The sequence below is a fragment of the Cavia porcellus genome, unplaced genomic scaffold (genome assembly GCF_034190915.1).
Source record: "Cavia porcellus strain 051 isolate PalLab524CR breed Dunkin Hartley unplaced genomic scaffold, mCavPor4.1 scaffold_8, whole genome shotgun sequence".
NCBI classification, from domain to species: Eukaryota; Metazoa; Chordata; class Mammalia; order Rodentia; family Caviidae; genus Cavia; species Cavia porcellus.
Window position 1 is genome coordinate 31348282 of NW_026947491.1, and position 27118 is coordinate 31375399.

Consider the following 27118-nt stretch of genomic DNA (forward strand, 5'->3'; position numbering starts at 1 on the left):
ATATTCTGTAATGAGAAACCTTTAATTTTTTCATGTTACCACTTACAAAATTTAAGGACTTTGGAACACCTATGTCCATTTACCTCTGATGGTCAAGTTACAGAGTTATAAGTAATACACTATAAATTTTTATGAGAATGTTTTAATGATGCTTCAAAGAGTATCACGAAACATTTTATGTTTCTTATGTAAATTTCAGATTGCAAAGACCTAGTACCATACCCCTTATCATTTCTCTTCATCTGAAATAATTTAGCATATTTTACAATGTAAAACTAACTGGTGGTGCAACTTATCATTTTGGAAGAGCTGTATTTTTGTAAGTTACTTCTCATGAAGTATTCCATCATTTTACAAAATCAGGTGTTTCTTTTCTTCATAACTGAATTAGAAAATGATATGTGTAAATCACTGGAACCAAATCAGTAAGCCCACATTTAAATTACATGTATGACTTTTTACAATACCAACATAGGTGTTAGTAAATCTCATATAGACTTTCATGAATGAGACGGATTTCATTTAGTTTGTTCATATACAGATGGAATGAGACTAGACCTCACACTACGCATTTTAAACAATAAAGATTCCATTCCACTAAAATCTACAACTTCATTAATTTAACAAACTTATCAAGCTTTATTGTTACAGTTTACACCTAGATATTCTTCTAAAAGTCTCACATACTCGTGAGTAGAGCTCTGGGAGATGACTGGATCATGGGTGTGTGATACTGGATTAGTCCACTAATGGGTGTTGGGAGGTGAAGCCTGATGGAAGAGATGGGTCACTGGATGCCATGCCTGGATGTAGATATATACATCTATATCACTGGGGTATGATGTCTTTAAGTCTTATGGAAGATACCCACAAAGGGAATACCTATGTTGAATTGGACCACTAATCCTAGCTATTTGAGGAACCCCCACACTGATTTCTACAATGGTCTACACTCCCACCAATAGTGGTAAAGGGTTCCATTTTTCCCACAGCCCCTCCAGCATTTGTTATTGGCTGATTCTAGAGCATTGCCATTCTTTCTGGAGTGAAATAGAATCTCAGTGTTGTTTTAATTTACATTTCCCAAATGACTGCTGATGTTGAACATTTTTTCATATATTTATTTTCCATTTATATTTCTTCATCTGAGAAGGGTACATTCATCTCAGATGCCCACTTGTGGATTGTATCTTTGAATTTTGGAGTCATGATTTTTTTTTCAACTCTTTATATGTTCAACATAAATCCTCAGTCTGAGGGATAATTGGCTGAAATTTTTTCCCATTCTCTGGGTTGTTTTTTATTATGTTGGTAATTTCTTTTAATGTGCAAAAGCTTTTTAATAAAATATATGTGCATCTATGTTTATAGCAGCACAATTTGTAACAGCTAAATCTGGGAAACAGCTACATTCCCAGCAACCGAGGATGGATTTAAATGGATATAACATTTTTATGCAATACAGCATTACTCAGTCATAAAGGATAAATTTGAGACTTATAGGTAAATGGATGCAACTTGAGAACATACTCATAAGTGATACAGATCACATTCATATGTGTAAACATTGTATTGTCTCCCTGGTATGAGAAGTTAAAAGAATAAAGATCAAAATGTGCAAATAGATATTGTGAAATGAGACCAAATGGTTCAAAAGGAAAAAGAAACCAGGATGGGGAAAGGGAAAAGAGAAAAAAAAATGTAAGTTAATTATTGTTATGGTTGATAACATTATGTCCACTTGAAAATTTTAGAAATTAAACTAGTAGACTCAGCAGGAGCCAGGATTCTTGCTTTGTAAATATCATTAGTCTGTACAATGATATTTACAGCACAGAAGTGATGCAAGTGCTATGAGGGAGAGGAGAGCTCTGCTTACTATACAAGGCAGGAAAAAAGGCTTATTTTCTCTTTTTTCTCTTGTTGCTTTGCTGTCTTCTGCCACTCTGAAGTGTTGCCCCTGTGCCATGCAACCCTATCTTGGAGTCTGCTGATTATGGCCTGAAACTTTCACAAACTGTGAACTACATAAACTTTTCTTTTTCTTCTTTAATTTTGGATGCCAGATATTTTTCCCCAGCAACAAAAGAAAACTAACCAACACAGTTAGATTATTAATGTCTCTTAGTGCTTAGAAAAGGAAGATTTATGCTAATATTGACTGTAGAATTTTTATGCCTGAATCTTGTTTTTTGAGTAACTACTTTAAAGCTAATAATACGCAACATATTAACTATTGTTATTCTCCTGTTACGAAATATTGTTTTACCTTTTTCTATAAAATAAAATTTTTAAAAATGGTCAGACCACTGCCACATATGGCACAAAAGAAGCGTACAGACTCAGGCCTCCAACCTAGGGGCTGGCAATATCATGGGTCCTGCCTCCTTCCTCCCTCCTCCAACCTAGTGGCCTCAGGGGCCAGTGGGATTGCTGGTCTCACGTTTTCCTTGCCCTACGTCTTTGGACATCAGCAGGATCATTGGTTACCCTACCTCCATACATTAGCCCACAGATAATTAGTGACACCTTCCACCACTTGCAGAACCTTGAATAAACAATATAAAAAAGTAGTAGAATGCATGAAACAAATTCAAAGAACTATCCAGGAAACAAAAATTCTATTGAAACCTGGTGAAACTGTTTGAACAAAGCTGAGGATCAAATTTCGGACCCTGAAGACAGGATGGCAGCTAGTGATTATGAAAGGAAAGTACTTTTAAAAATAACAAGACAGCGTGAAATGCAAATTCAACAGCTTCAAGATGATTCAAAGATAAACAATATAATAAGTCTGATAGGCATCAATGAAGATGCAGGAGTCAATGCAAATGGCAATGCAAAACTATTCTCAGAAGTCATACAAAACTTCTCAAACATGGGAAAAGAAGTTATACAGGTGAGTTAGGCATACAGTATGCCATACAGTTATCACCAAAATAAATCTATACCCAGACATAATAATTAAGATCCCAGAAATCCAACATAAAAACAATACTAAAAGCTGTTAGAGGAAAATACACAACTCATCTATCAAGGAAAACCTATTAGAATCAGGCCAGACTTCTCAGCACAAACCCTCAAGTCAAAATGAGCTTGAGTGAAGTGTTTCAAACCCTGAAAGAAAACAACTTTCAATCCAGATTGATGTACCCTGCAAAATTTTCTTTGAAAATTAATCGAGAAATAAGATACTTTCATGACAAAGAACAACTAAAGAAATTCGTGTCTACCAAATCAACCCTATAAAGAGTGCTGAAAGATATACTAAATAGAGACAAAAATTCTTACAATTTCCAGAGCAATAACAGAAAGATATCACCAGACAGGGCAAGCAGTTAAAGAGGAAAAGCAGGAAACCAACAACAGGAAAATAAAATGACAATGTTGAGCCAGTAAATATCAGTTATATCCATCAATGTAAATGTCCTCAAGTCCATCAGTTAAAAGGAATAAGCTGACAGAATGGATCAAGAAACAGGATCCAACAATATGCTGTATACAGGAAAAATATCTGACTCAAAGGGAAATTCACAGACTAAAACTCAAAGGATGGAAAACAATATTCCATGTGATAGGAACCCAGAAAAAAAGCAGGAGTAGCTATTCTGTTTGTAAACAATGTGAACTTCAAATCTAAAATGATGAAACAAGATAAAGAAGTCATTACATATCTGTTAGTGGAAAAATTCAAAAGGAGCTAACAATCATAAATATATAGGCACCAAATATAGGAGCACCCAACTATATAAGAAAAATATTAACAGGCAGGAAAAACCAAATATGCAATATAATTGTAAAAGGAGACCTTAATATACCACTGCTACAAAGAGATAGATCAACTAAACAAAAAGTCAGCAAAAAAATAACAGAACTGGATCAAACTTGGGAACTAATACCCTTAATAGATATTTACAGAGTGTTCCATCCAACCACATCAGAATACACACTCTTTTCAACCGCACATGGGACATTCTCTAAAATAGAACATATATTAGCCCATAGAACATTTTTAAGTAAATGCAAAGGGATTGAAGTTATCCCAGGCATAATATCTGATCATACTGCACTGAAATGGCAAATTGATGGTTAAAGAAACTGTAAAACCTACATAAACACATGGAAATTGAGTAACACTCTGTTGAATAACCAGTGGGTTACAGGTGAAATTAAAGAAAAAATTAAACAATACATACAATTCAATGAAAATGCAGATACAACCTAATGAAATCTGTGAGACGCAATGAAAGCGGTCTTAAGAGGGAAATATATAGTAATGAATTGTCATACCAGGAAAACAGAACAAGGACACATAAACAGCCTAATGCTACACCTCAAGCTTCTAGAAACCAAAGAGCAAGTTAAACCAAAGCTCATATAAGAGAGGAAATTATAAAGATCAGAGCAGAAAATAATGCAATTGAGACTAAGAAAACAATATAAAAATTAATGAATCAAAGAGCTGGTTCTTTGAGAGAATGAACAAAATCGATAAACCTCTAGCCAACCTTATCAAGAAAAAACTAAAATTCATGCAATAAGAACTGAAAGGAGAAAAATTACTACAGATCCCATAGAAATTAAGAAGACTATGAATACCTACTTCGAAAATCTTTACTCACATAGGGTGGAAAACACAGAGGAAATGTATAGATTTCTAGAAACCTATGAATTACCAAAGTTCAATCAAGAAGATATAACACTTTTGAACAACCCAATATCAGCTACTGAAATTGAAAATGTGACTGAAAACTTACTAACAAAGAAAAGTTCAGGTCCTGATGGATTCATGGCTGAATTCTGTAAGAAATTTAGAGAAGATTTAATGTCAATGCGCCTTAAACTTTTCAATGAAATTGAAAGGGAAGCAATTCTTCCTAACTCATTCCTCGAAGCAAGTATTAGACTGATATCAAAACCAGAGAAAGACCCACGCAAAGGAGAACTATAGCCCAATCTCACTAATGGACATCAATGCAAAAATTCTCAATAAAATACCAGCAAATAGAATGTAGCAAATCATCAAGAAGATTATACATCATGACTAAGTGGGATTTATCCCAGGGATGCAGGGATGGTTTAACATACACAAATCAGTAAATGTAATACACCACATCAGCAATCACATGATTATCTCAATAGATGCAGAAGAAACTTTTCATAAAGTCTAACACTTGTTCATGATAAAAACCCTACAGAAACTTGGAATAGGTGGTATCTACTTCAATCTGATAAAAAGCCATTTATGACAAACCAATAGCCAACATCATGCTTAACGGACAAAAACTGAAAGCTTTCACTCTAAAATCATAAACAAGACAAAGATGTCCACTATCACCACTCCTATTCAATATAATTCTAGAAACATTAGCAGATCAATTAGAAAAGAGAGAGAAAAAGGGAATAAGGATAGGAAAGGAAGAAGTTAAATTATCATTATTTGCAAATGACATGATACACTACATAAAGATCCCAAAGTTAATAAGCAAATTCAGCAGTGTAGCTGGATACAAAGTCAACACTCAACACTCAAAAATCAAACACAAAAACAAACTCACTGAGAGAGACAAATTATGGAAATGATTGATACCTTTCACAAAAGCATGTGAAACAATGAAATATTTGGGAATCAACCTAACAAAGGATATAAAAGACCTAATTATATTACTCTTAAAAATGAGGTTGAAGAGGATGCCAGAAAATGGACAGATATTCCTTGCTCTTGCTTAGGAAGAACAAACATTGTAAAAAAAAAAAAAAAAAAAAGGCCACCATACTCCCAAAACTGTTACACAGATTTAATGCAATTCCAATCAAAACTCCATTAATTTACCTTACACATCTAGAGAAGACATTCCTAAAATTCATTTGGAAACAGAAGAGACCTAGAATAACAAAGGCAATCCTAGGCAACAATGGCAAGGCAGGAGCCATCACAATCCCTGACTGGAAATTATACTACACAGCTACAGTGATAAAATCAGCATGGTACTAGCCCCCCCCCCCAAAAAAAAACCAGACCTGAGGATCAATGGAACAGATTATAATACGCAGACACAACTACAAATACACTTACCTTATTTTTGACAAAGGGACTAAACACATTCATTAGAAGATGTCTCTTTAATAAATGATGCTGGAAAAATTGGCTTTCCACATGACAAAGACTAAAACTATCATGCCTAACACCGTGCTCTAAACCAAAGTGAAAATGGATCAAAGATCTGAATATTAAAAGAGAAACACTAAATCTACTGGAAGACAAGGTAGACAGAAATGTTGGAAACATAGGGTATGCAGAAAGTTCATGAACAAAATGCAAACCACCGGGGAAGTATCTCAAAGAATCAACACCTGGGATCTCTTCTTTAATTAAAGTTTTTGTACACTTCAAAAGAAATCACCAACAGAGTGAAGAGAAAAATCCACAGAATGGAAAAGAATTTTAGCCAGCTGTCCCTCAGACAAAGGACTTATATCTAAAACATATAAAAAACTGAAAAAAATCAGGCAACCCCAAATTCAAAGATCCAATCTTTGGGCATCTGAGATTAACACACACTTCTCAGAGAAAGAAATACAAATAGCAAATAAATACATGAAAACATGCTAACGATCACTGGTCATTTGAGAAATGCAAATTAAAACAACAGTGAGATTCCATTTTACTCCAGAAAGAATAGCTGCCATCAAGAAATCAATTGATACCAAATGTTGGTGGGGCTATGGGGAAAAAGGAACACTTCTGCACTGCTGGTGCAAGTGTAGACTGGTACAGCCACTGTGGAAGTCAGTGTGAAGATTGTGCAAAATAAACTAGGACTGGAAGTCCCATTTAATCAAGCTAACTCCCCTCTGGGTATTTTCCCTGAAAAATCGAAAATGTCATGCCACAGTGATATATGTGCACCCATGATTATAGCAGGACAGTTTTTAATAGCTAAATCTTGCAAACAACCAAAATGCCCATCAACCACAGAATAGATAAAAAAGATGTGGCATTTTTATATGATAGAATATTACTCAGCTATAAAAAAGGATAATCTTGAGGCTTTTATAGGTAAATGGAGGCAACTTGAGACCATACTCATAAGTGAAATAAGTCAAACTCACATTTATAAATATCAATCTCCCTAGTATAAAAAGCAAAAATCTGAAAGATTAATAAGATTCTAAATATACAGATATTATAATAAAGAAAATATTCAAAAGGACAGAACAACTAAGATAAGAAAGGAAAAAAGGAAGAAAAAAGAAAAGAATAAAGATTATATGTATGTTGGAAACACATGAATGTATGTATGTATATGTATATGTATACTAGATAGATAATTATACTACTATTCTTGGCTAGTTCATCAAAAAAATAAACAGTGCTGTCACTGTTTATGTTTGATCACTTTTGTGCCTAGATTTTGTAACCTAAGCAATAACTGCTAAGACAACAATATGCAATATATTAACTAGTATTAATTCCCTACTTGTTTTTGTTTTTAAATTCTATAGCTTTTTTTCCCCTATTTTGCTTTTTAAATAAAAGGGGGAAAAAAAGAATAAGCATACAGAGAGGGTGATAGACCAGGCCTCTGGAGATCCCCCCACAGTACCCAATGAAAAGGAAATTGCTGTGCCATTCAAGAAGACATTTCCTCCTTCCCCCATTCTTCTTGTGAACTACTGTATGGAGGCAACAGGGAGAATGAAAAGGGGGCACAGTCAGAAAGAGACAGGTGGAGTCCAGCTTGTCATTCTATGGTGACTTTCTTGGGTTAGAATCAAGTCCAAGTAGGGAAAAAGGACCAGCATTAGTTTAGAAGTTGTAGCGTGGACTACGATGAAGGAATGACAAAGGAAATTTCCATGGATTAATTATCTGTTTTGAGTGCAGACTCTATAGTGAGTCATGCTAACCATGAGGGAAACCAGTCTTCAAATTACGTTGATACCGAGAACGAGCAGAGAGATAGGTAGCATATTCGTAATGTTTCTGAGCTCCTAATCTTATGACCCTACCTCTGAATTTTCAGTTTTGTGAGGAAATAAATTTTAGTTGCCTGCAGAAACACAGCTATCATTATCTACCTAAATAAATACGTGTAATATATATCTCCCTCCTTCTCCCTTGATTCCTCTTTTCTTCCTGTCTGCCATGCCATAAGCTGTTTCGCTTTTGCCATGCAACCTTGCCTTAGAGCCAGTCAACTGTGGGCTGAAGCATCTAAAAACTGTGAGTCAAAACAAATCACTCTTCCTTTAACTTATGGGTGTAACTATTTTGTCCCAGCAGTCAGGCAGTAAGATATTCATTAAGCTTAAAATTCTATGCCAGGTATGTAAAATATGGCTGTTTTAATTCAGCATTTATTGAGCTCCTGTAGAAGTATGAAATACAAAAACTAATGGTGCTTGAGTTTTTAGAACACAAATAAATAAATTTGTTAACTTTAAGTGAAGTAGATATTCAAACATAAGTATAAATCATACATAAACTTATAAACAGCATCAAATGTTTATGTAATATGAAATGAATTAAATATCAAAAAGCTGACATTTTAAAGAGTTTCTTAGTCAAGTTATTTCATTAGGACCTTTTCCTATATTAACATCTCAAAAAGGGAAAATATGTTTTTCTAAATAACATCTAATTTACTGTTAGATATGGAGAAAAGTTCAGTTCAAACAACACTAGTTCTTTGACCCAATTCCTGCTATGAGGGCAGATGAAATTTTACTCATCTGAGAGGAGTCCATAAAGCCTATAAACCCCTACTACAAATGTATAAATCCACATATTTAATGTGACAGACTGTCACTCATCTAATCAGCAGTGATTTAATGTTCTGTGTAAGTTGAAGAACCAAGAGGGCTTCTTTTAACTTATGAGGAAATACATAAAATAGCGCCAAACCACTACTATACAGGTTATTAGTTGAAAAATTAAAATTTTGAAAACTTTCCAAGATATTAAATGCAGAGCTAATCTTGCTTATAATTTTTTTATTTCAGAGAAACACTTCAATTATGAAACTGCCTATACTTTGTCACTTAAAGATTTTTAAATAAATTATGAAAGATGCCCAGTTACTCTAGCAGCTTTCTTGACATATTTCACTAAAATGACTATAAAATAATTTATTTCAGAAAATATGCAATGATAAAGGTCATTAGCTTAAGACTTTTGAGTAATGGAAAGAGGATAGATAAATGGTGACTGGCTTATCTAGGTAAAACTAAAACCTAACCAGCCCAAAGAGGCAAAATAATTCATATGCTAGTCTCTGGAAAGTGCAACACTGAGAGGACCCAGATATCCCACACAGTGGATCAAAGAGGACTGGCTGAAAATCCTTAAAACAAGTTAGTTGTTGTGTCAACCCTACCCTACCCTACCCTACCATACCCACAACGAGGCAAATGAGAGGCTCCTGAGTCTCCTATTTTGGAAGAGGGTGGTTATACCCTTCTCATTGCTTTCCTTCACCCTCCTCCACCAAGGGACAACGCCCCTCATTGGCTGCCCTGGTTATTTAGGGGCCACTCTCCTCTAGGCACCTCTCATCATCAGGGGTGCAAGTCCTTTGTCAACTATGATGACTCCTTACCCCCCCACACCACTTTGGACTGCTGCCACCTCTTTGGGGAAGGTGACACCCTGGCATGGTTAAGATCAGGGACAGAGAAATCTGAGTCCCTTTTAAACATCTCCACCCCAAACCTCACTTAGCTACGATGAACACTGCTACCTCTCCCCAAGATTTCTACCATTTCCCCCCAGATACACAACAGCCATCAATCAAATAGCAGGCACTTCCAGGACCCTACATGAATAACCACCATGACAGCTAGGAGGAGCCTAAATAAGCCTGGACCAATCACAGACCTGATTTTTCATCAAAGACCTGCACCTGGACCAATCACAGGCTTGTAGGTGCTATATAAGCAGATCTCTCCAAGCATTTCTCCACTTAGTTTAAAAGGACTCCCTCCAGTGTACTAACTCCCCTGTGCTACTGCACAGACTGTGTTAAAAATAAAGATTTTTCCTTTGTGGACCTATAAATAGACCTGGTTGTGATTTATTTCCCCAGTAGCACAGATCTAAAAGTACCGTAAATTTATTCTCAGCCTGAATATTGTATACAGATCATCTCCAAAGAGTGAGCAATAAACACTAAGAGCTTTTTGCCTCAAAGAGCTCCACAGACCAGAGGCCAACAAGGAGCAGCAGCAGAGAATAGCACATGGCAGAGCTGACCTGTGGCACCTGGCATAAGCTGGCGGTGACAGGCAGCAGCAACGACCAGTAGCCAGCTCTGTCAGTGGTCAGCATCCAGTATTACCCAATGTCATCTGGCGACATCAGAGCTGAACTCTGCCAAATCATCAAGTATCTGCATCAAGCAAAAGAACCCCACTGACTGGCAACACCAACACACAACTACATAGGATTTGGAGTTCCTGTCTAGAGACCCTGAACACCAACTGCAGACCCAAACAAAGAAGGCATTATAAAGTCCAGCAGAAAGGCAGAGAGCAAAAATCAACATGTACAGAATTCAAAATTCTGAGACGCAAAGTAACAATCATGGCTGAAGAAGAATAAAGGATTTCTCTGTCTGAAAATCATTTTACTTCCCATTAAACATTCCACAGGAAACAACTACGAAAATAAGAACCATCAAAGGAGCTGGAATAAAACTAAAAAGAGGACTCAGGAAACAGGAAACCCAAAAAGAAGATAAACAGAATTCCAAAAAAGGCAGGGATGGGGACACACAACCACAGTGGTAGATGTCCCAATCTTTCCCATCAGTTTTAACCATAGAGGGCTTTCCATTGAACAGTGTGCATAAGGATTAGTAAAGATTAAAGTGAGCACAGCAAATTAAGAGAAGGTGCCAATTGTTAATTACCAGGGAGAAAAATACTCCGTATGTCTCTGTCAGCCAGCTGAGTTGAGCAGTCAGCCTTGGAGCTGGATGGGCTAGAGAGATTTTCTGAGGCAGCAAACTGAAGAGAGGCAATAATGGCAGTGCGGTCACCATCACCAGGACACTGAGCCGCTGGGTTGTGAGAAGCACTTCTATAGTCATAATGACAAGCACACGGAAAATAACTCATCTGAAAGCTTGAGATGATGGGGAGGGTGTCTGTGAACAGAGAAGGTTTCAAAGAGGTGCTTTATCTTCCGCAATAGAAGTTGACACAATTTCAGAAATTTAAAGAAGTATATCAATGTTACCAGTTTACAGATGCAGAAGGAAATACCCATAAGAAGTCAAAAAAAGCCAGGTGTGGTGGTGCAGGGCCTGTAATCCTAGCACTTTGGAGGCTGAGGCAGGAGGATCATCAGGATTTTGAGACCAGCATGGACTGCATAGTGACTTCAAGGCCAACCTAAACTACATAGTGTGACTGTGTCTGAAAAAAACGCAATTAAAAGGAGGGAGGGTGTGTGTGAAAATGGCTACTCTAGAAAGCAAGCCTTGAGGTAGGAAAGGACTCAGGGTAGAGAAAGGAAGGAACAACTGCTTTTTACATAAACCTTACAGATGCTCAACTTCTATATATGTAATACTGTGATAAGAATTTAATTCAAAGTGAAAATTTGCTACATGACAGGCCTCAAATATACTGTCTATTATTTATTACAAATTTTACAATCAGGAAAATCAGCAATGTCATTTTTTAGAGTGAAATTTGCCTTACTAGATAAATAGGATTATTTTAGGTAGTGATAAGTACTTTGTAGAAAATAAAGATTTCAAATGGGATCAAAGTCTCTCTAGAATGGTAATAGTTAAATGATAAGGAACCAGTTACAGTGAAGATATGAAAGCAGCTCTTTATAACCAGGAGGAAAGCAATGGCAAGGTGTCTAATATCTAGAGGAGAAAACAAGTGAAAGAAAAGAGAGAAGCCACAGTGGCTGGGCCTCTGTGAATGAAGGGGTCCATGGGAGTCAAGAGGAGGATGGTGATGATTTGGGGGCCAGGTAGGAGGCAGAATCTGAGGAACCCTATAAAGACCTGGACTGATTTCGAATACACATAAGAAAGCTGAGGCTGGAGCAGTTACATCAGTTATTCTAAGTGGCACACAACAGGCTGGGCAATGAGATGAAATTTCACTATAGATCTGTTTCGTGCCAGATAAAATAACAAAATAATTACTAATAAGCTGCTACACCTTAGTGACATTAGAGTACATTAAATATGACATCTCAGTGAATTCTAACAGCATTACTAAATAGTCTGTCTGATTCTAAAGTTAGCCAAGCACACACCTCCTCTTAGGTGGTCAGAGTGAATGTAAGATGATAGAGCAAATGGCAGTCTCATCAAATCAGCTTCCAAGATTTTTTTTTTCCTAAAATGTGAAAAAAATCTTGGGTGGAAAAAAATGAAATTCAAAATTTTATGAATGCCACAGATATTGCTGTAACAACCACACTACACTACATTCTCATTCTCAAAATCATAGCAATGTAACTGTAAGCTAATCAGCTCTTAATGGGACATAGGAGATGTGATCAAAAAGTACAATGTTTTTTTAAACAACAGAAGAGACACTGCTGTTAGTCTCCCTCAAAATACTCTTTCTCATTTCAAACATGTTTATCCCAGCATTCTTCACAGTCTCTGAAGCAGTTTCATAGGTCCCCTTTTTGTGAATGGCTTTAGTTGTATTGCTGTAGCTGCCTCATGCCCTGAAGTGATTCAAAACATTTATTTTCATGATTCTGACTTTGGAAAACAGAAGTTATATGGTCCCAGGCCACATGAACAAGGTGGATGATGACACACCATAATGCTTTTATCAGCCTTTCCACTGGAGGACTCTCAGTGGCCCCATCTACCTTGTTCTGAATCAGACCTCATATAGACAGTTATGAAAGGATATATCCAGAACTGCTTCAGAAAGTAGCAAGAATGACACTGTGTTTGAAGTGTTTGGGTGTGTATGGGGGGGGGTGATGTTTGAGGAGGTTAATGGCAATGTGTCTTTTACTGTAATAATTTTTAAAATTTAAACATGTATAGGTAATATTCTGAGTAGGATTCCTTGGGAGTAGGTGGCCCAAACTCCAAGGTTCAGATGGGGCCAGGTCTTGATGGAGTAGCAGGGCATGTGGGTAACTACTCAAGTTCCAAAACACATTAATCTGCACATCAATGTGCAATTTAACAAATGCACAAACTCTGCACTTTCTAAAGAAAGTAAAGCCCAGTGGCCAAATCTAGTCCTTGCAAACACTCTTAGGTAAATAACAATTTCTCAAGCATACTCAGCTAAGGAGATAATCAGCTAAGGATAGAGCATTAAAGAAGCTGAGGAGGAATCACAAAAAAAAAAAAAAAAAAAAAAAATCAAGAAAGAGACAGGAAACAAGTTAAACTGAGAAATCTACTTTCTAAATATTCTATTTTCTAGTATTCAGTGTTTTAAAACAAATGCAATGAGTATACCTTATATTTAGTTCTTTATATTTTAATCTATCCAGTAAAAATAATATTAACAAAATAAATGAAGATGTTCTTGCATGAGACATTGTTCATTTTTTTCCCTGCCATAAATGACATGTCATTAGACTATCTGTCTAGGCATGGAGCAACTTAATAGCATTTGAAATAATGCAATAAGATCAGCCACAGGAAGCATAATCACGAACCTGGATAAAACTCAGAAACTTAGCTCTGCAGTTGTCCTGAGAAAGCAGGAACCCAAAATGCTAACTGTGAAATTCTTTAAATGGAAATTTGCAGTGCTGAAACCTAAACTTACGAATACCTATCCAAAAATTATACATCATCAGCATAGCTTGTCATAGATTAGATATTAAATGATCCCTCAAAGGTCCTTGTGCCAAAGACCTGGTACCCGGCCTGGCACTACAAGAATGTGCTGAGACCTTCAGGAATTAAATTATGGGGGGGTGTCAGGCTGAAGATCACTGGGGAACTCTGGCCTTCCTCTCTCCCCTCCCTGCTTCCTGATCATGAGGTGAGTAGTCTCCCCCACCACGCGCTCTCCACCATTACTATCTGGCATGTGTACTGAGACTAAATACAAAGTTCCACCAAGAAGGGACTAGAATCTCTAAAGCCATATGCCAGAGAGAAAGAAAGAGGGAGAGAGGGAGGGAAGGAGAGACAGAGACAGAGACAGAGACAGAGACAGACAGGCAGAGAGAGAGAGAGAGAGAGAGAGAAAGAGAAAGAGAGAGAGAGAGAGAGAGAGAAAAGGAGACAGACAGACATCTTCTCTTAATAAGTTATCTCAAGAGTTTTTGTTATTATATAGAAAACTGACTAGCACATACCTTGTCTCTAAATCTAATTTGGCAGTGGTTTGAATGACCTCTTCTCACACCTAGAACAATGAGGATTTTGTTTTCCAAAGGTCCCATCTGCAAACTGGTTAAGGAAAACCTCACACAGTTAGAAGGAGGATGACTCATACCACAAGATGACTGGCTACAAACAGAACAAAAGCACCATAGTCAACAGTAACTAAAATCTAACTAGTTTTACCTGTGGAATTTTGAGGAAAGGGTCTCACTAAGAAGTTCAGGCTGGCCTTGAGCTCACTTTGTAGCCCAGGCTGATCTCAAACTTGCAATGATTTTCCTGCCTCAGCCTTCAGAGTTCTGGGATTACAGGTGTGCACCACCATGCTGTTAGCAAATATCTTAAGGGAGTATGATCTTTGGGGAGAAATGGACAAATCCATAGTTAAACTGAACACAACTTTCATGACAAGTAATCAGAGTACTTCAGGAAACTAAAGTAGGACTGTCTAAATTAAATTGGCTCTGGGTTCTAGGAGATGATACATGGCCCAAATCTGGAGGTCTTTTAGGGTCATCTGAGTACTTTGCCAAGGAAAATAGCTTATGTGAAGGCATTAATGTTTTAGTTATCTTTAGTCACTGCAAAAAGTACCTGAGGTTTCATAGAGCAGAAGACACAAGTGGACAGGTGGCTGCAAACCAGTCAGTTCAGAGATTCACAAAAGTGAAACCATAAAGGGAAACAGACTTGGAATTCTACTCAAAATTTTGAGAGCCATTAAATGATTTTAACTAAAGATGTGACAGAATTTAATTTTGCTTCAGAAATTCCACAGTCAAAGATGTAAAGGATAAATTGAGGGAGATGAGATTTATAGCATAAAACTATTACTCCTGCATTACAGCTGAACTCCTTAGCCTCACACAATTGGGAAAGGAAGATTCATTTGAATGACTCTCTGTTGGGAATTAGGAACTGGAACAATCTCAGTCAATCCATAATGTATACTTGAACTTAGAATTATCTCCAAGGTTACAACGCCAGCATGTGACCAAACATGAGTGAAAACAGAGGCAGATCTCCAGGAAAAGAAAGAAGAAAAGTACAGCCAGCCAGAGGGAAGCAGGGACAATGTGCTATGTGGACACACAAGCCAAGCAAGTGTCTCTCTAGATTCTGGTTTTGATCTTTTACCAGGACCAGCTATATTTGGTACCCTTAGACCCTGTGTCTTTATGTTTTTTTAATTATATTTGAGACCTTGCTTTTTAGAAAGACAATGGTCCCTTACTAAAATGAAAACTAAAGATCCTGGCAAGGAAGAAAACAGGAAAGATACAAGAGATATTAAGGAAGTAAATTTGAAGCAAATTATGACTGATTGGATTTGGATGTGCTAGCTCCCAAGTTCCAGGCTTGTCACCCTGTGATCAAGCTAGCACCAAGAAGAGGACTAAAGGAGGCCAGGCAGAGTTGGTGGAAGGGGCAGAGATTTGGTTTTGCATGTGTTGGGAATGCTGAGAGCAGGGCTATCCAAGTAAAAATGTGCAACAACTGGAGATACAGGTATGTATCTATACAGTCCCCTGGTTCTTTCCACTTTTTTTCTTTGAACTGAGACAAACTGCAGAATGGTTTGACCATTCTGGATGCATGTTCATCTTCCAGCTTCAGTTCAGGTACTGATAAAAGTAATTAGGTGCTGTTCAACTTCTCAAACTGGCCTGCCCCTGAGCCAAAGAACCTTAAACTACATAGCTGGAGCTCCTCGCAACAGATATGCCAAGAGAGAACATCCCTCTCTCTCACTGTCTGTCTCCAGAGTATAGTGTATCACTCTGTGAATTAGAACCCTTAAGAAACACTTTGGATTGATAACCCTGAAATGTAACACTTGTTTCTTTGGAATCCCAGCTGGCCTCAACTCAGAACAGTTTGGGTCGCTTTCCTGCCGCCACTTTGGGGTGATTCCAACTGTGGTTTTTGTGGTACAAAACAGTTATCATTGTTCTGGTGTGAAATGGAGGTTCAGTCTGCAGCCAGCAAATGATTGCAAAAACCACAAGGGGAAGATAACATCAGCCAAGACCTAGTGAGTACCAGCACTGAGGCACAACTTGAGTGGGAAAAGGAATAAGATTTAAATGTGATGCTGTAATAGGCAGAAAAATTAAAGATCCATACCTGGCATGCACTCCAGCAGCCACTGTGGAGGCTCCCTGCAGGTAAGCAACTCAGGTCAGAGAGGCAGTGGCCAACCCCGACCCGGAGTACACTCCAGGAGCCATCTGGGAACCAACATAGTCTAGGAAAAGCAGTAGCCAGCACCCAGTGGCCACCATCAGATACCCATAGAAAGCACTGGCCAGGAGAACCAAACAGTCCCACTCCAAAGAAATTGTAGCCAATGTGGGAAGTACCTGGAAACCCACCACCTGCTTGTTTAGAAGAACCCAGGAAAATGCCAAGACGAAGAAGCAATAGGCAGTCTCAGGCCTCCAATCCAAGCACAGCAAGTCCAGGAAATGTAAACATGGAAGAGACCAGGAGTTGCACACCTGAGGTTTCTAAAGTTATGGTAACTGAAGTAAAGAAAGAACTTCATGACATTATAAAAGAACAGAAAAGAAATACTATCTTAGGTAAAAGAAGAAATGAAAAACATAACAAAAGAATGGCTAAGCATCTCTAAAGAAGAGATAGATTAAAAAAATAGAGGAGCATAGGAAAATGAGGGAAATCTTGAATGAACAATATAAAAAAGATTTAGAATACATGAAACAGATTCAAAGAGATATCCAGGAAATTAAAAACTCCACTGAAAGTTGGCAAAACCACTTGAAAGAAACTAAAGATAGACTTTCAAACCTTGAAGACAGGTTTGCAACTTGCGATCATGAAAGGAAAAATCTCTTAAAAATTAACAAGGAAGCAGAAAGTAACAATTCAATAGCTGCAAGACAACAAAGAAACAACTTAAGAATAACTGGTGCCAGTGAAAAAGCAGGCATCAACCCAGATGACATTAAGTCTATTTACAGAAGTAATAGCAGAAAACTTCCCAAGCATGGGAAAAGGATGTGTCATTCAGGTAAGTGAGGCATATAGAATTTCAGCTAGCCATAACTAAAATAAACCTACACCCAGAAACCAGAAATCCAAGATAACAGAATAAAATAGTAAAATACCAGAAATTCAAGAACAGAATATTAAAATCTGTTAGAGAAAAGAAACAGGTCACCTACAAAGGAAAACCCATCAGAATCACAACAGACTTCGCAACACAGATGATCAAATCAAGAAGTAGCTAGTGAAGTATTGCAAGACCAGAAAGAAAACAACTTCCAGCCCAGAAGGATATACCTGCAAAATTTTCTTTCAAAATTAATGAAGAAACAAAATATCATAACAAAGCACAACTGAAGGAATTCATGACCACCAAACCAACCATACAAAGAATACTGAAGACATTCTAGAGAGTGATTAAAAAAGGACCATAGTTCAAGGAACAGTAGCAGAGGGAGATCACCAACTGGGGCAGACAGCTGAATGGAGGGGAAAAGTAGGGGGCAAAAGGCAGAAAAACAGCAAGGCAGAGATGAGCCATTGCATGTTGGCCATCACCATTAATGTAGATGGCCTCAATTCACCAATAAAAAAAAAAAAGGAGACAGGATCCATCAATATGTTTTATACAAGAAATATATTTAACTTGAAAGAACATTCATAGACTGAAAGTCAAAGGCGAGAGAACAATGATATATGTGATAGGGAATGAGAAAAAAAGTAGGGATAGCTTGCCCATCAACTAAAAAATGGATGAGAAAGATTTGGCATTTTTATACAATGAAAAGCTACTCAGCTATAAAGAAAAGATAACCTCAAAGCTCCTGTAGGTAAATGGATGCAACCTGAGATCATGCTCATGGATGAAATGGTTCGGAGTCACACGGGTGAATGTTGTATTATCTCCTTAGTATAAAAAAAACTATGCACAACAGATACTGTGAAAGTGAAAGGGAGGAAATGTCGTCTAAAAAGGGAGGCAGTGACATAGTTAATCTATTATGTTTTGAAGCCCTGTATTGTTTTCATTTTCCTGTTTAATTTTGTTTGATTTTATTATATTTGATGACATGGACAGCTATTTCAAAGGTAAAAAATATATTATGGTAGCCATTATTAATTTCCTATTGTCTTGTTTTGAAGCTCTTCTGTATTGCTTTCATTGTTGTTTTGATTGATTTTATTCTATTTTGTTTGGTTTGATTGTATTATATCTGATGGTACAGGCAGCTACTCTGAAGATAACAAAGGCATTATGGTAGCCACTATTATCTTGTGTTGAAGCCCTGGATTGCTTTCATTTTTTTTTTTTACTGGTTTTATTCTATTCTATTTTGTTTGATTTTATTATGCCTGATGGTATGAGCAATTATTTTGAAGATGACAAGAGGCATTATGGTAGCTATTACTGATTTCCTTCTATCTTATTTTGAAGTCCTATATCACAGTTTTGTTTTGATTGACTATTCTATTTAATATCATTGGTTTTATTCTCTTACAAAAAAAAAAGATCCATTTCCATATGATGCTAGCTAGAGAGCTAACATGTTGAGAGCACAAAGGATGTGAAAGTGAGAAAGCAGAACTCCTCAGCAGATCTGTCAAGCACCTCCTACATGTCCTGTGCTTTGCTGCCCCATTTTACCCCCAAAGATGTCCATAGCAAGTCCTTGTAAAGATAAGGAAAGAGACCAGGAGTTCCTTGAGAGATATGCTAAGTAATATTACGTTTATTGAGTTCCTGGAAAAGTGCCTGCTCTCTAAGTGTTCAGAGTAAAGTAATGCCAGAACATTTTTACAATGTTAAAAACTATGCTCAGATTACCTGAGCTTGTATTATTCTCAGACTCACATATGACATTCAGGAAACATTCTGGTTGAGTGAAACAGCAAACTTACTTCCTGAGGTACATCCCTGGATTTCATGCTGCTATTTCAACTCATTTACAGAACTTCCCTTTCTTCTCCTTATCTTTCAGCAAAACACAAGAGTCAGAAAGGACAGACAAGGAAATATCCTTGCCTATTTACATATAATATCCTGGTGAACCTTAGTTGCTGTTTATAAACCATGAAGATGAATTTCATTAATTATCACAGGACCTTAAAATTCGTATCTAATTCAGAAAGCATGTCAAAAGGATTTGACAATCTTTTGATGTAAGCCACAGGTCAAGCCACATGGGGGTAAATCTGGCTACAGATCCCCCACCTCCTAAAGAGGCATTATTAGTTCATATCATTGCAAGGTCACTGTTTTCTCCTTGACTTTAAGATGAAAAGAACATTTCTAATACTGAACTGTGTAACAGTCTACAGTATCTACAATTCGAAGAAAAATACTGCCATGATTCTTTCTTACGAAAATAGAGACACATGAACAGCTACTTTTAAGAAAATGAGACATTACGGTAGCCACGCTGATTTTTCTATCATCTTCTTTTAAAAGTCCAATAATGCTTCTATTCTTTATTTTGATTGGTTTTAGTCTGTTATTATTTGATTTCAATATGTGTGAAGGTAAGGGCAACTATTTTGAAGAGAACCAGAGACATTATGGTAGCTATTATTGATTTTCCTGTTGCCTGGTTTTGAAAGCCAGTAATGCTTTCCTTCTTTTGTTTTGATCCATTTATACTATTTGTTTTGTTTTGTTTGTTTGAATTCAAGGTGTGGACAACTATTTTAGAGAGAATAGGAGACATTGTAGCCAGTTATTTCCTGTTGTCTTATCTTGAAATCCTGTGTTGCTTTTTCTGATGTGCTTTGTTCTGTTTTTACTCTCTTTAAAATAAATTTAAAAGTAAAGAAAATAGAGACACATGAAAGATGGATAATTTTAACAATTTTGTGTCTACAGAAGATTCTCAAATCCTGGAGTGATGTGTGTAAATCAAAGATGATGGCTTAACTTCAGAATGTTCCGAGTTTGCACAAATGCCAGGCAATTTCTAAATGGTAAAGAGAACAGAAGTGACCATGAACTCAATTCCTGGCTGGGCCTCGACCATATAATCCATCTTACTGAATCACCTTTAGAAACTGAAAATTCCTGCTTTTCAGACTGCTGAGGTCTTAACTTATGGAATTTGCATAATCAGCAAGTATGCTGGATTTGCATTCAAATACAGATCCAACACCAAAGGTTGTGCAGTATTTGTTGCAGCATGTTTCTGCCCACATAAGAGTTTACTACATAAATAAAATGTTAAAAGCATGGCACATACTACTTGTATGTGTCCCCTTCTCTTATTAAGGACAATTAATCACTCATTTTCCTGTGTTCCTATAGCACATTAATTTGTAGGATGAAGATTCCTTAATAACAAAAGTTGTTCACTTACAGTTCTGTTAATCCATAGCAACAATTTATTAAACTTTAGCTGAAGGCATAAATATCTTAGTGTGTATTTTTTAAGGTTCCTATAACAGTTCAAAATTACGAGTATATAAGAAAAGTAGATTACAGTTTTTAATAAATCTCACCACTTAATCTCCCATTTTTATTGCCTCGTTTTCATATGGTAGTCAACAATCGTTAACCTCTTTCATTAAAAATGAATTGGCAATATCCATGAAACACAGTAAAAATTTCATACCCACAATCTATTAACTTAAATTTTACACATATTTGAAGACAAAGACTTTATCCAGTGCTGCCAGACCAACCACATTTACTCATTGCCAGCCCCACTCTAAATTACTTAGCTACCACAGAAACTCACTACAGAATCTCATGGCTTCTAGTTCAACTCTCTTTGTCCCTCTATTTCTCTGCTTCAGAGATCTGACATCATGAAAAATTGATTGGGGAACCTGAAGGACTGCATTTAACATCTGAAAGGATGATTCTCAGTGTAAGAAGCTAAGGATTGTGGCAAAACACTCCTAGAGTAATTCTATAGAGTAATCCTCAGAGTGCTTGGCAGGACTGAGCTCCAGTTGCTTAGTAAAATAAACTGCTAACCTAGGCAACCAGTGATGCCCTTTCTCCCTGCACTATCACAATTTCCCTACTGCCTGATTCATGCTTCCTGAAATTAATTGTTTGTTTATCTCCAACTCCTTATTTTAAAGTCTGCTTTTTTGAGAGAGAGGACCTTAAATAAGACAAATAAACAACATGCACACAGGAAAATGGAAGGTGATCAAGAAAATTACTGGTGGTTCCACTCTAAAGCCATTCTCTTCAGACCCTCCACATGACATTCACAGGGAGATGTTACCCTTACAAAATTATGGACGCAAAAGAAAGTTCAGTCACTTTAGGTGAGAAGTTCTATAATCCAGAGACGAAGAAGCATTGCCAAACGTAACACAAAAGACTGTCTGTCTTCAATGATATGCTTGGGAAATAAAAATGGGGTCCTAATATATAAGAAGCTACGCATCTAGGGCAGTGATTGGCACATGATAAGTATTTAATGAATCTTACAAAAATCATGTTGAGTAAAACATTTTTCTTTTTAGATAATAATTGGTTCCCCACAGTCTGACAACTTTTCATCTGAAAAATGCTTAAAGTATTACTGTTTCAAGTGTGTTAGCTTCTACTTGTATTGAAAATCATTTTTCTCTTTCAAGCGCACTTTTACTTCACTTTATATGTCATTAGAATGAAGTCATTTAATGAGCATGCCTGAAATCCCACTGTAGAAATAGATCTTGAAACCAATCCTCCTGTTCAGTGGCTCAATATTCTTCCTATTATGTTACACTCATCTTTCAAGAGTGAACCACGAATCTCCCCCGTTTCCCCAGTAACTTTCATCTGATAACAGTACAAGTATACTCATTTTAAAATACTACAACAGATGAACATTTTAGCTTTCAGTAGCACTGTGAACAATGAGAAGGCAGAGAGAGGGGAAGTCTTGCTGAAGTGAGCTGCTGCACTCGCGCACTAACCCTGCCTATTGACAATCAGAGAGCAAAACATCGTCTTCAGTTCAAATTCACAAGACGAGCATATACAAAAGCCTGTGGGGTTTTTTATTGCCCTTTTTTTCATTTCTAGTAACCTTTGTTACTGTAAGTTCTCTGTACTTACTAGGATCTTACAGAAAGATCCCACGCCTGCCTGGTGCCATGTTCCCTGATTGCATGGTAATTTTTTTTCTCATACTAGGAGAGTTTGTTGACAATAAAATACGAGATTGGAACAGACTCAGAAACACTGCACTTACAAAATTAAATTAATTAAATATGATTAACAGATACAAATGACTCACTCAAACATCAGGCTACCGTGGCCAGTAACTCTAGATCAACATTAAAAGCCTTATGTATATGAAAACCCAAGAATGTGATGGATTTATTATTTTTGAGATAGATACAATTTTATAACTGGCTGAGTATCCCTAACCCAAAAACTCAAAATGATAAGCTCCAAAACCAAAAATTTTCTGAGTGCCAACATGAGGCCACAAGTACAAAGTTCCATACCTGACTTCAGTAGTCAAACAACAGGCACTACAAATACAGTGTATAATCTAACCTTAGGCTATGTGCATAAATTATTTATGAAACATAAATGAAGTTCACATTTATATTGGGTCCTATCCCGAAGACATCTCATAATGTATATGCAAATATACTCAAATACAAACAATTTCAAAATCCAAAACACTTCTGGTCCTAAGCATTTGAAATTATGAAAAAAGTAATTAATATTTTCAACTCAAAATGACAAATAAGTTCTTAGACTCCATTAAGAGATTAAACTAGAAACAAAACTTACAGAGTATGTACTAAATTTAACAATAATGAGAAAAGCCATGCATACCTACACAAGAACATATAGTAGGTAGGGTGAGAAGGAGAGGACACAGTACATGTCCATCCAGACAGAAAGCAAGAGTATGGTCTGTCAATGACTGTCATGAAATTTTATGGGCTTACGAGTGTCTGAAATTATGTATGTTGAATAACTATTGGTTACTTAGCCAAATTATCATGTTATTTACATGGCTATCTAGTCCTCTGAAATCCTCTCAGGGCATTCTGGGTGATGACTTAGCTGTTTTGCAACCAGTAGACAGTCTACACTCAACCATCATTTGTTTTACTCTTCCTATTTTCCAGGATTAATACTCAAATGCAAGAAAGAGCTCTATGACCATATCACTTTATAACATGTCTGATTTGTGATAAGTATATTAATGACTATCATAAATCTTAAGGAATATGAAGATCATTTATTATTTGATCTCCATGAACATGCTGAGGATTTCGAGAAATGACTGCTTTATTAAAATTTGAGAAGCTTAATCAGCACAATTTAGACACAGAAAATGGGTTATGATAATTATTTCAACTAGAAATACACTGTCATCAGCCACTACCCATCAATTAGAGTTGGCTCCGTTTTCAATCCCTGTTCAAAAGGGCTACAAACAGCTAGAACAAAACTCCATTTTCTATGCTTTTAAACATGTGAAGTTTAAAAGTGTAGTAAAAGGTAGAAAAAATAAAAATATCTTTGGAAACAGAACACCTATTAGGTTGATCAACTAGCATATTCATTCGGGATTTATTACTGCACTGCAGTACTTGAAGGCCTGGCACAGCCTTGCTGTAATTCTCCAATGTGACCACGCTGAGGAAGAGGGTGGCATCTCAGAGCAGGGGACAGGCCCACCAAACCTGGGGAAAGCAACCAACATGCTAGGCACTGGGCACTACACCAACAGATAGATTTGAGCAGAACTGAAAAGGGAAGGGAAAATTGAAGGAAATTACAAATGCTAGGAGGAAAGTGCAAACAATTAAAAAACAGCTAGGATCTGAAAAGATTATAAACAGTTATTATAAATAAGGTCAAATGTACAAACAACATAAATACAGATGCAGTTTCTTAACAAATCCTGATGTAATCTAATGAAACATGATATCCTATTCTTTATTTTCAAAAATTGTTTTAACCAATTCACTCTTCTTATATTATCACTAAATCATGTGACCAAGTAATTTAAAGGGAAAATATCATGTCTCAAATGCAAATGATTTGCCTGGGTAAATTAATTTTATATAATTTAAATTTCCTAGTGAGTAATTTTAATCAATAAGCAGAAAGGAAACACTTCTGAGACTCAGTTTGTCACCCAGTGATCAGTTTTTCAGAAAACATATAGCATGACCTAAGCCATAGTCTTTTATCTAGATCTACAATCTACGCTGTGGGGGAAAAACATCTCTGTATAGCTCTTATCACAGTTTTAAATTCTGCACTTAACTCTGAGTTTATTTCATGGGTATGTCTTTCACAAGACTGTACAGGGTGAAAGAAAGCAGGGTGACTGGATCTAGGTAACATGTATGTAACTGACAGAAAGTGGGCACTCAAAAATGAACTCAATACTGAATGACTGACGAACAGCAGGGTCCCTCTAGTCACCCTACTGGTTGCTCCGAAAACCAGTAAACAAAATATTTTTCTATCTTTTTCCATCTCTTTCATTCAATCTCCCTTCCACAGTAATTGGTTGCATAATCATAGTTCTATTAGCATTCTTATTACACTGCAAGATAATACCCCACAAGGAAATGAACAAGTTATTTAGGTGTCCACAATCTTTGACAATGCCAAGTGGCTTCCTTTTATCTTACTCTCTAACCAGAATTAACAGTTTATAAAAGTAATTGCTTAGAATACAAAGAAGTACCAGATGACATAAAAGAGAAATTATATGAAATAAAGCCAATAATACAACATAATAAATCACTCCTTTCTAGTTATGTATGACAGAATTTAAAGTAGAATAAACTATCTCCCAAAAGGCAACTCCTATGTATTTAATAGTAACAAATTGCCAAGAGTCCTATTCCTTTCTCCACGAAAAATAATTCCTTCATAGTCTCATCAGTAAAATGCCAGAAAGCAATACATACATGATGGTGTTAATGCCTGAGAGCTGTTGGAACATTTGTAGACCACAACCCACAATTAAAGCTCGGCGAGTTGGGGGATAAGTCAGCATTCTGCAGATCACAGGTCCAGCTTTTTTAAAAAAGAAAGAAAAACAAAAAAGGACACATCTATTATTTTTAGCTCTCATAGTAATTATTCCCACTAAGATAAAAGTTCCCAAATCTAGTGAAATCAATACAACTGGGCATTTAAAAATAGAAGGCATATACTTTGACAAAAATCTGAGTGCAACATATTGTTTCTGAAACAGACGTAGGGTTTTTTTTTTTTTTTCAGTTTAAACTGCAAAAGTAGTAATAGAGAATTCAAGTTAAAGCAGTATTTATATATACTAGGAAGATGTATGCTACTGGAATTGTCAGAATTACTCTTCCTTAAACCCCCACCAGCTGTACGTATTAAGCGCTCTGTTCTTTCACCATCTTTGCAATTAAATATTATTTAAGATTTATTCATGTGGAACTTACAAAGTCATTGGGAAAACTGCTTTAATTAACCAAAAGAATGCATTTTATTACAAACAAACAAGGAACAAAATTCATTCTATTTGACTCGAGGTAAGGAATTTAGGTTTCATATCAGACTCATGATTACACTGGATATTATGAATAAGTCACTAAAAAGGTAATATAGGAAAAAATTAAAGTTGATTTAGATACACATTCTCTCTCTGTCTCACCCCCCTATCTTCCTCCCTCCTTCCCCCCCCCCCAGGGATACGCCTAAATTCTGATTACTACTCAGAGAGGCATTTGATGATGATTTTAAAACATAAAGAGGTTTTGAAAATGGCAAATCCCTTGATTATACTGAAACTATACTAGTTCTAGAGAGCTGTGGATCTGATCCACCAAGGCCTTTAGTATGATGACTCCCTGTACCAGTGTCTGCTGTCAGGGCACAGTTACTAGAAATGTCCCCCCACCTCTGTTCTCAGAAAGGTTCCATTTAGATGTCTGCTAAGCTTTACCAGGCACAGCACATGGGGTGAGGATCTGCTCCCAAGATATGTGCTGTTTCCGCTGTCAGAGTGAAGGGCTGTGGCCACAAAGGGTATCGGCTGCTTAATTAGAGACCATGCTTTGTTGCTCAACTGCAAACTAAGTCAAGTAAATTAAAACCCAAGAAGTCTCACTCTTTCAGGAATCTTCCAGAAATTTAATATTCTAGTTTGAAATGGAACAGAATATGCTATTGTCTGTCACAAATGTGAAAACAGAATGTAAAATCAGGACATTAATTAGAACTGAACATTACAGGGCTGAGAATATTCTACCTATACCTGGTATGATCACAATCAGAAAACCTGACTTCTGCAAACGTTTTTGCCTTTAATTGATAGTTAATTTAGAGAAGCACTCACAGGCATTCAACACTAAAGCTAAACACAATGACAACCCATTTATCAGGCAGGCTGAGAGATTCAGCACACCAAATCATCTTAGAGTCAAGCAACTTCTATTGAAGCCAAATATATTATTAGGAAGGCTATGCACAAAGGGACACAGAGAGCTTTCTGTGACGATGTTGAAATATATCTCCATCAATTCCTGACAGACTCACGAACACAGCCACAAAAGAAGACACACATACAACATTAGATAAACATCTATCTTTTCCCTAAAACAGAACTTTCAAAATCATCATTTACTTTGAGTATCACAGAAAAATTTTAAGTTGACAATCAAACCAAACAAAATCCTATTTTAGCTGTTAGCAATGTCCAGAGATGAGAAAATGCCCTTTCTACCTGCAAGAAACCTATTACAATTTTTACATAGCTACATCTATTGTTAAATTGTTTTATGAGCTGATAAACAGGTTAGGG

At 36.6% G+C, this 27118-nt stretch overlaps 1 protein-coding gene across 1 annotated transcript in view; it reads right to left on the minus strand.

Moving 5' to 3' along the window:
- Positions 1 to 27118, minus strand: part of Slc2a13 (solute carrier family 2 member 13) — a 341626-nt gene that overhangs the window by 156020 nt on the left and 158488 nt on the right. Inside the window, exon 4 of the mRNA XM_063254554.1 lies at positions 25251 to 25359. Within this exon, the coding sequence (XP_063110624.1) occupies positions 25251 to 25359 (109 nt within the window). The remainder of the gene's footprint in view (positions 1 to 25250; positions 25360 to 27118) is intronic.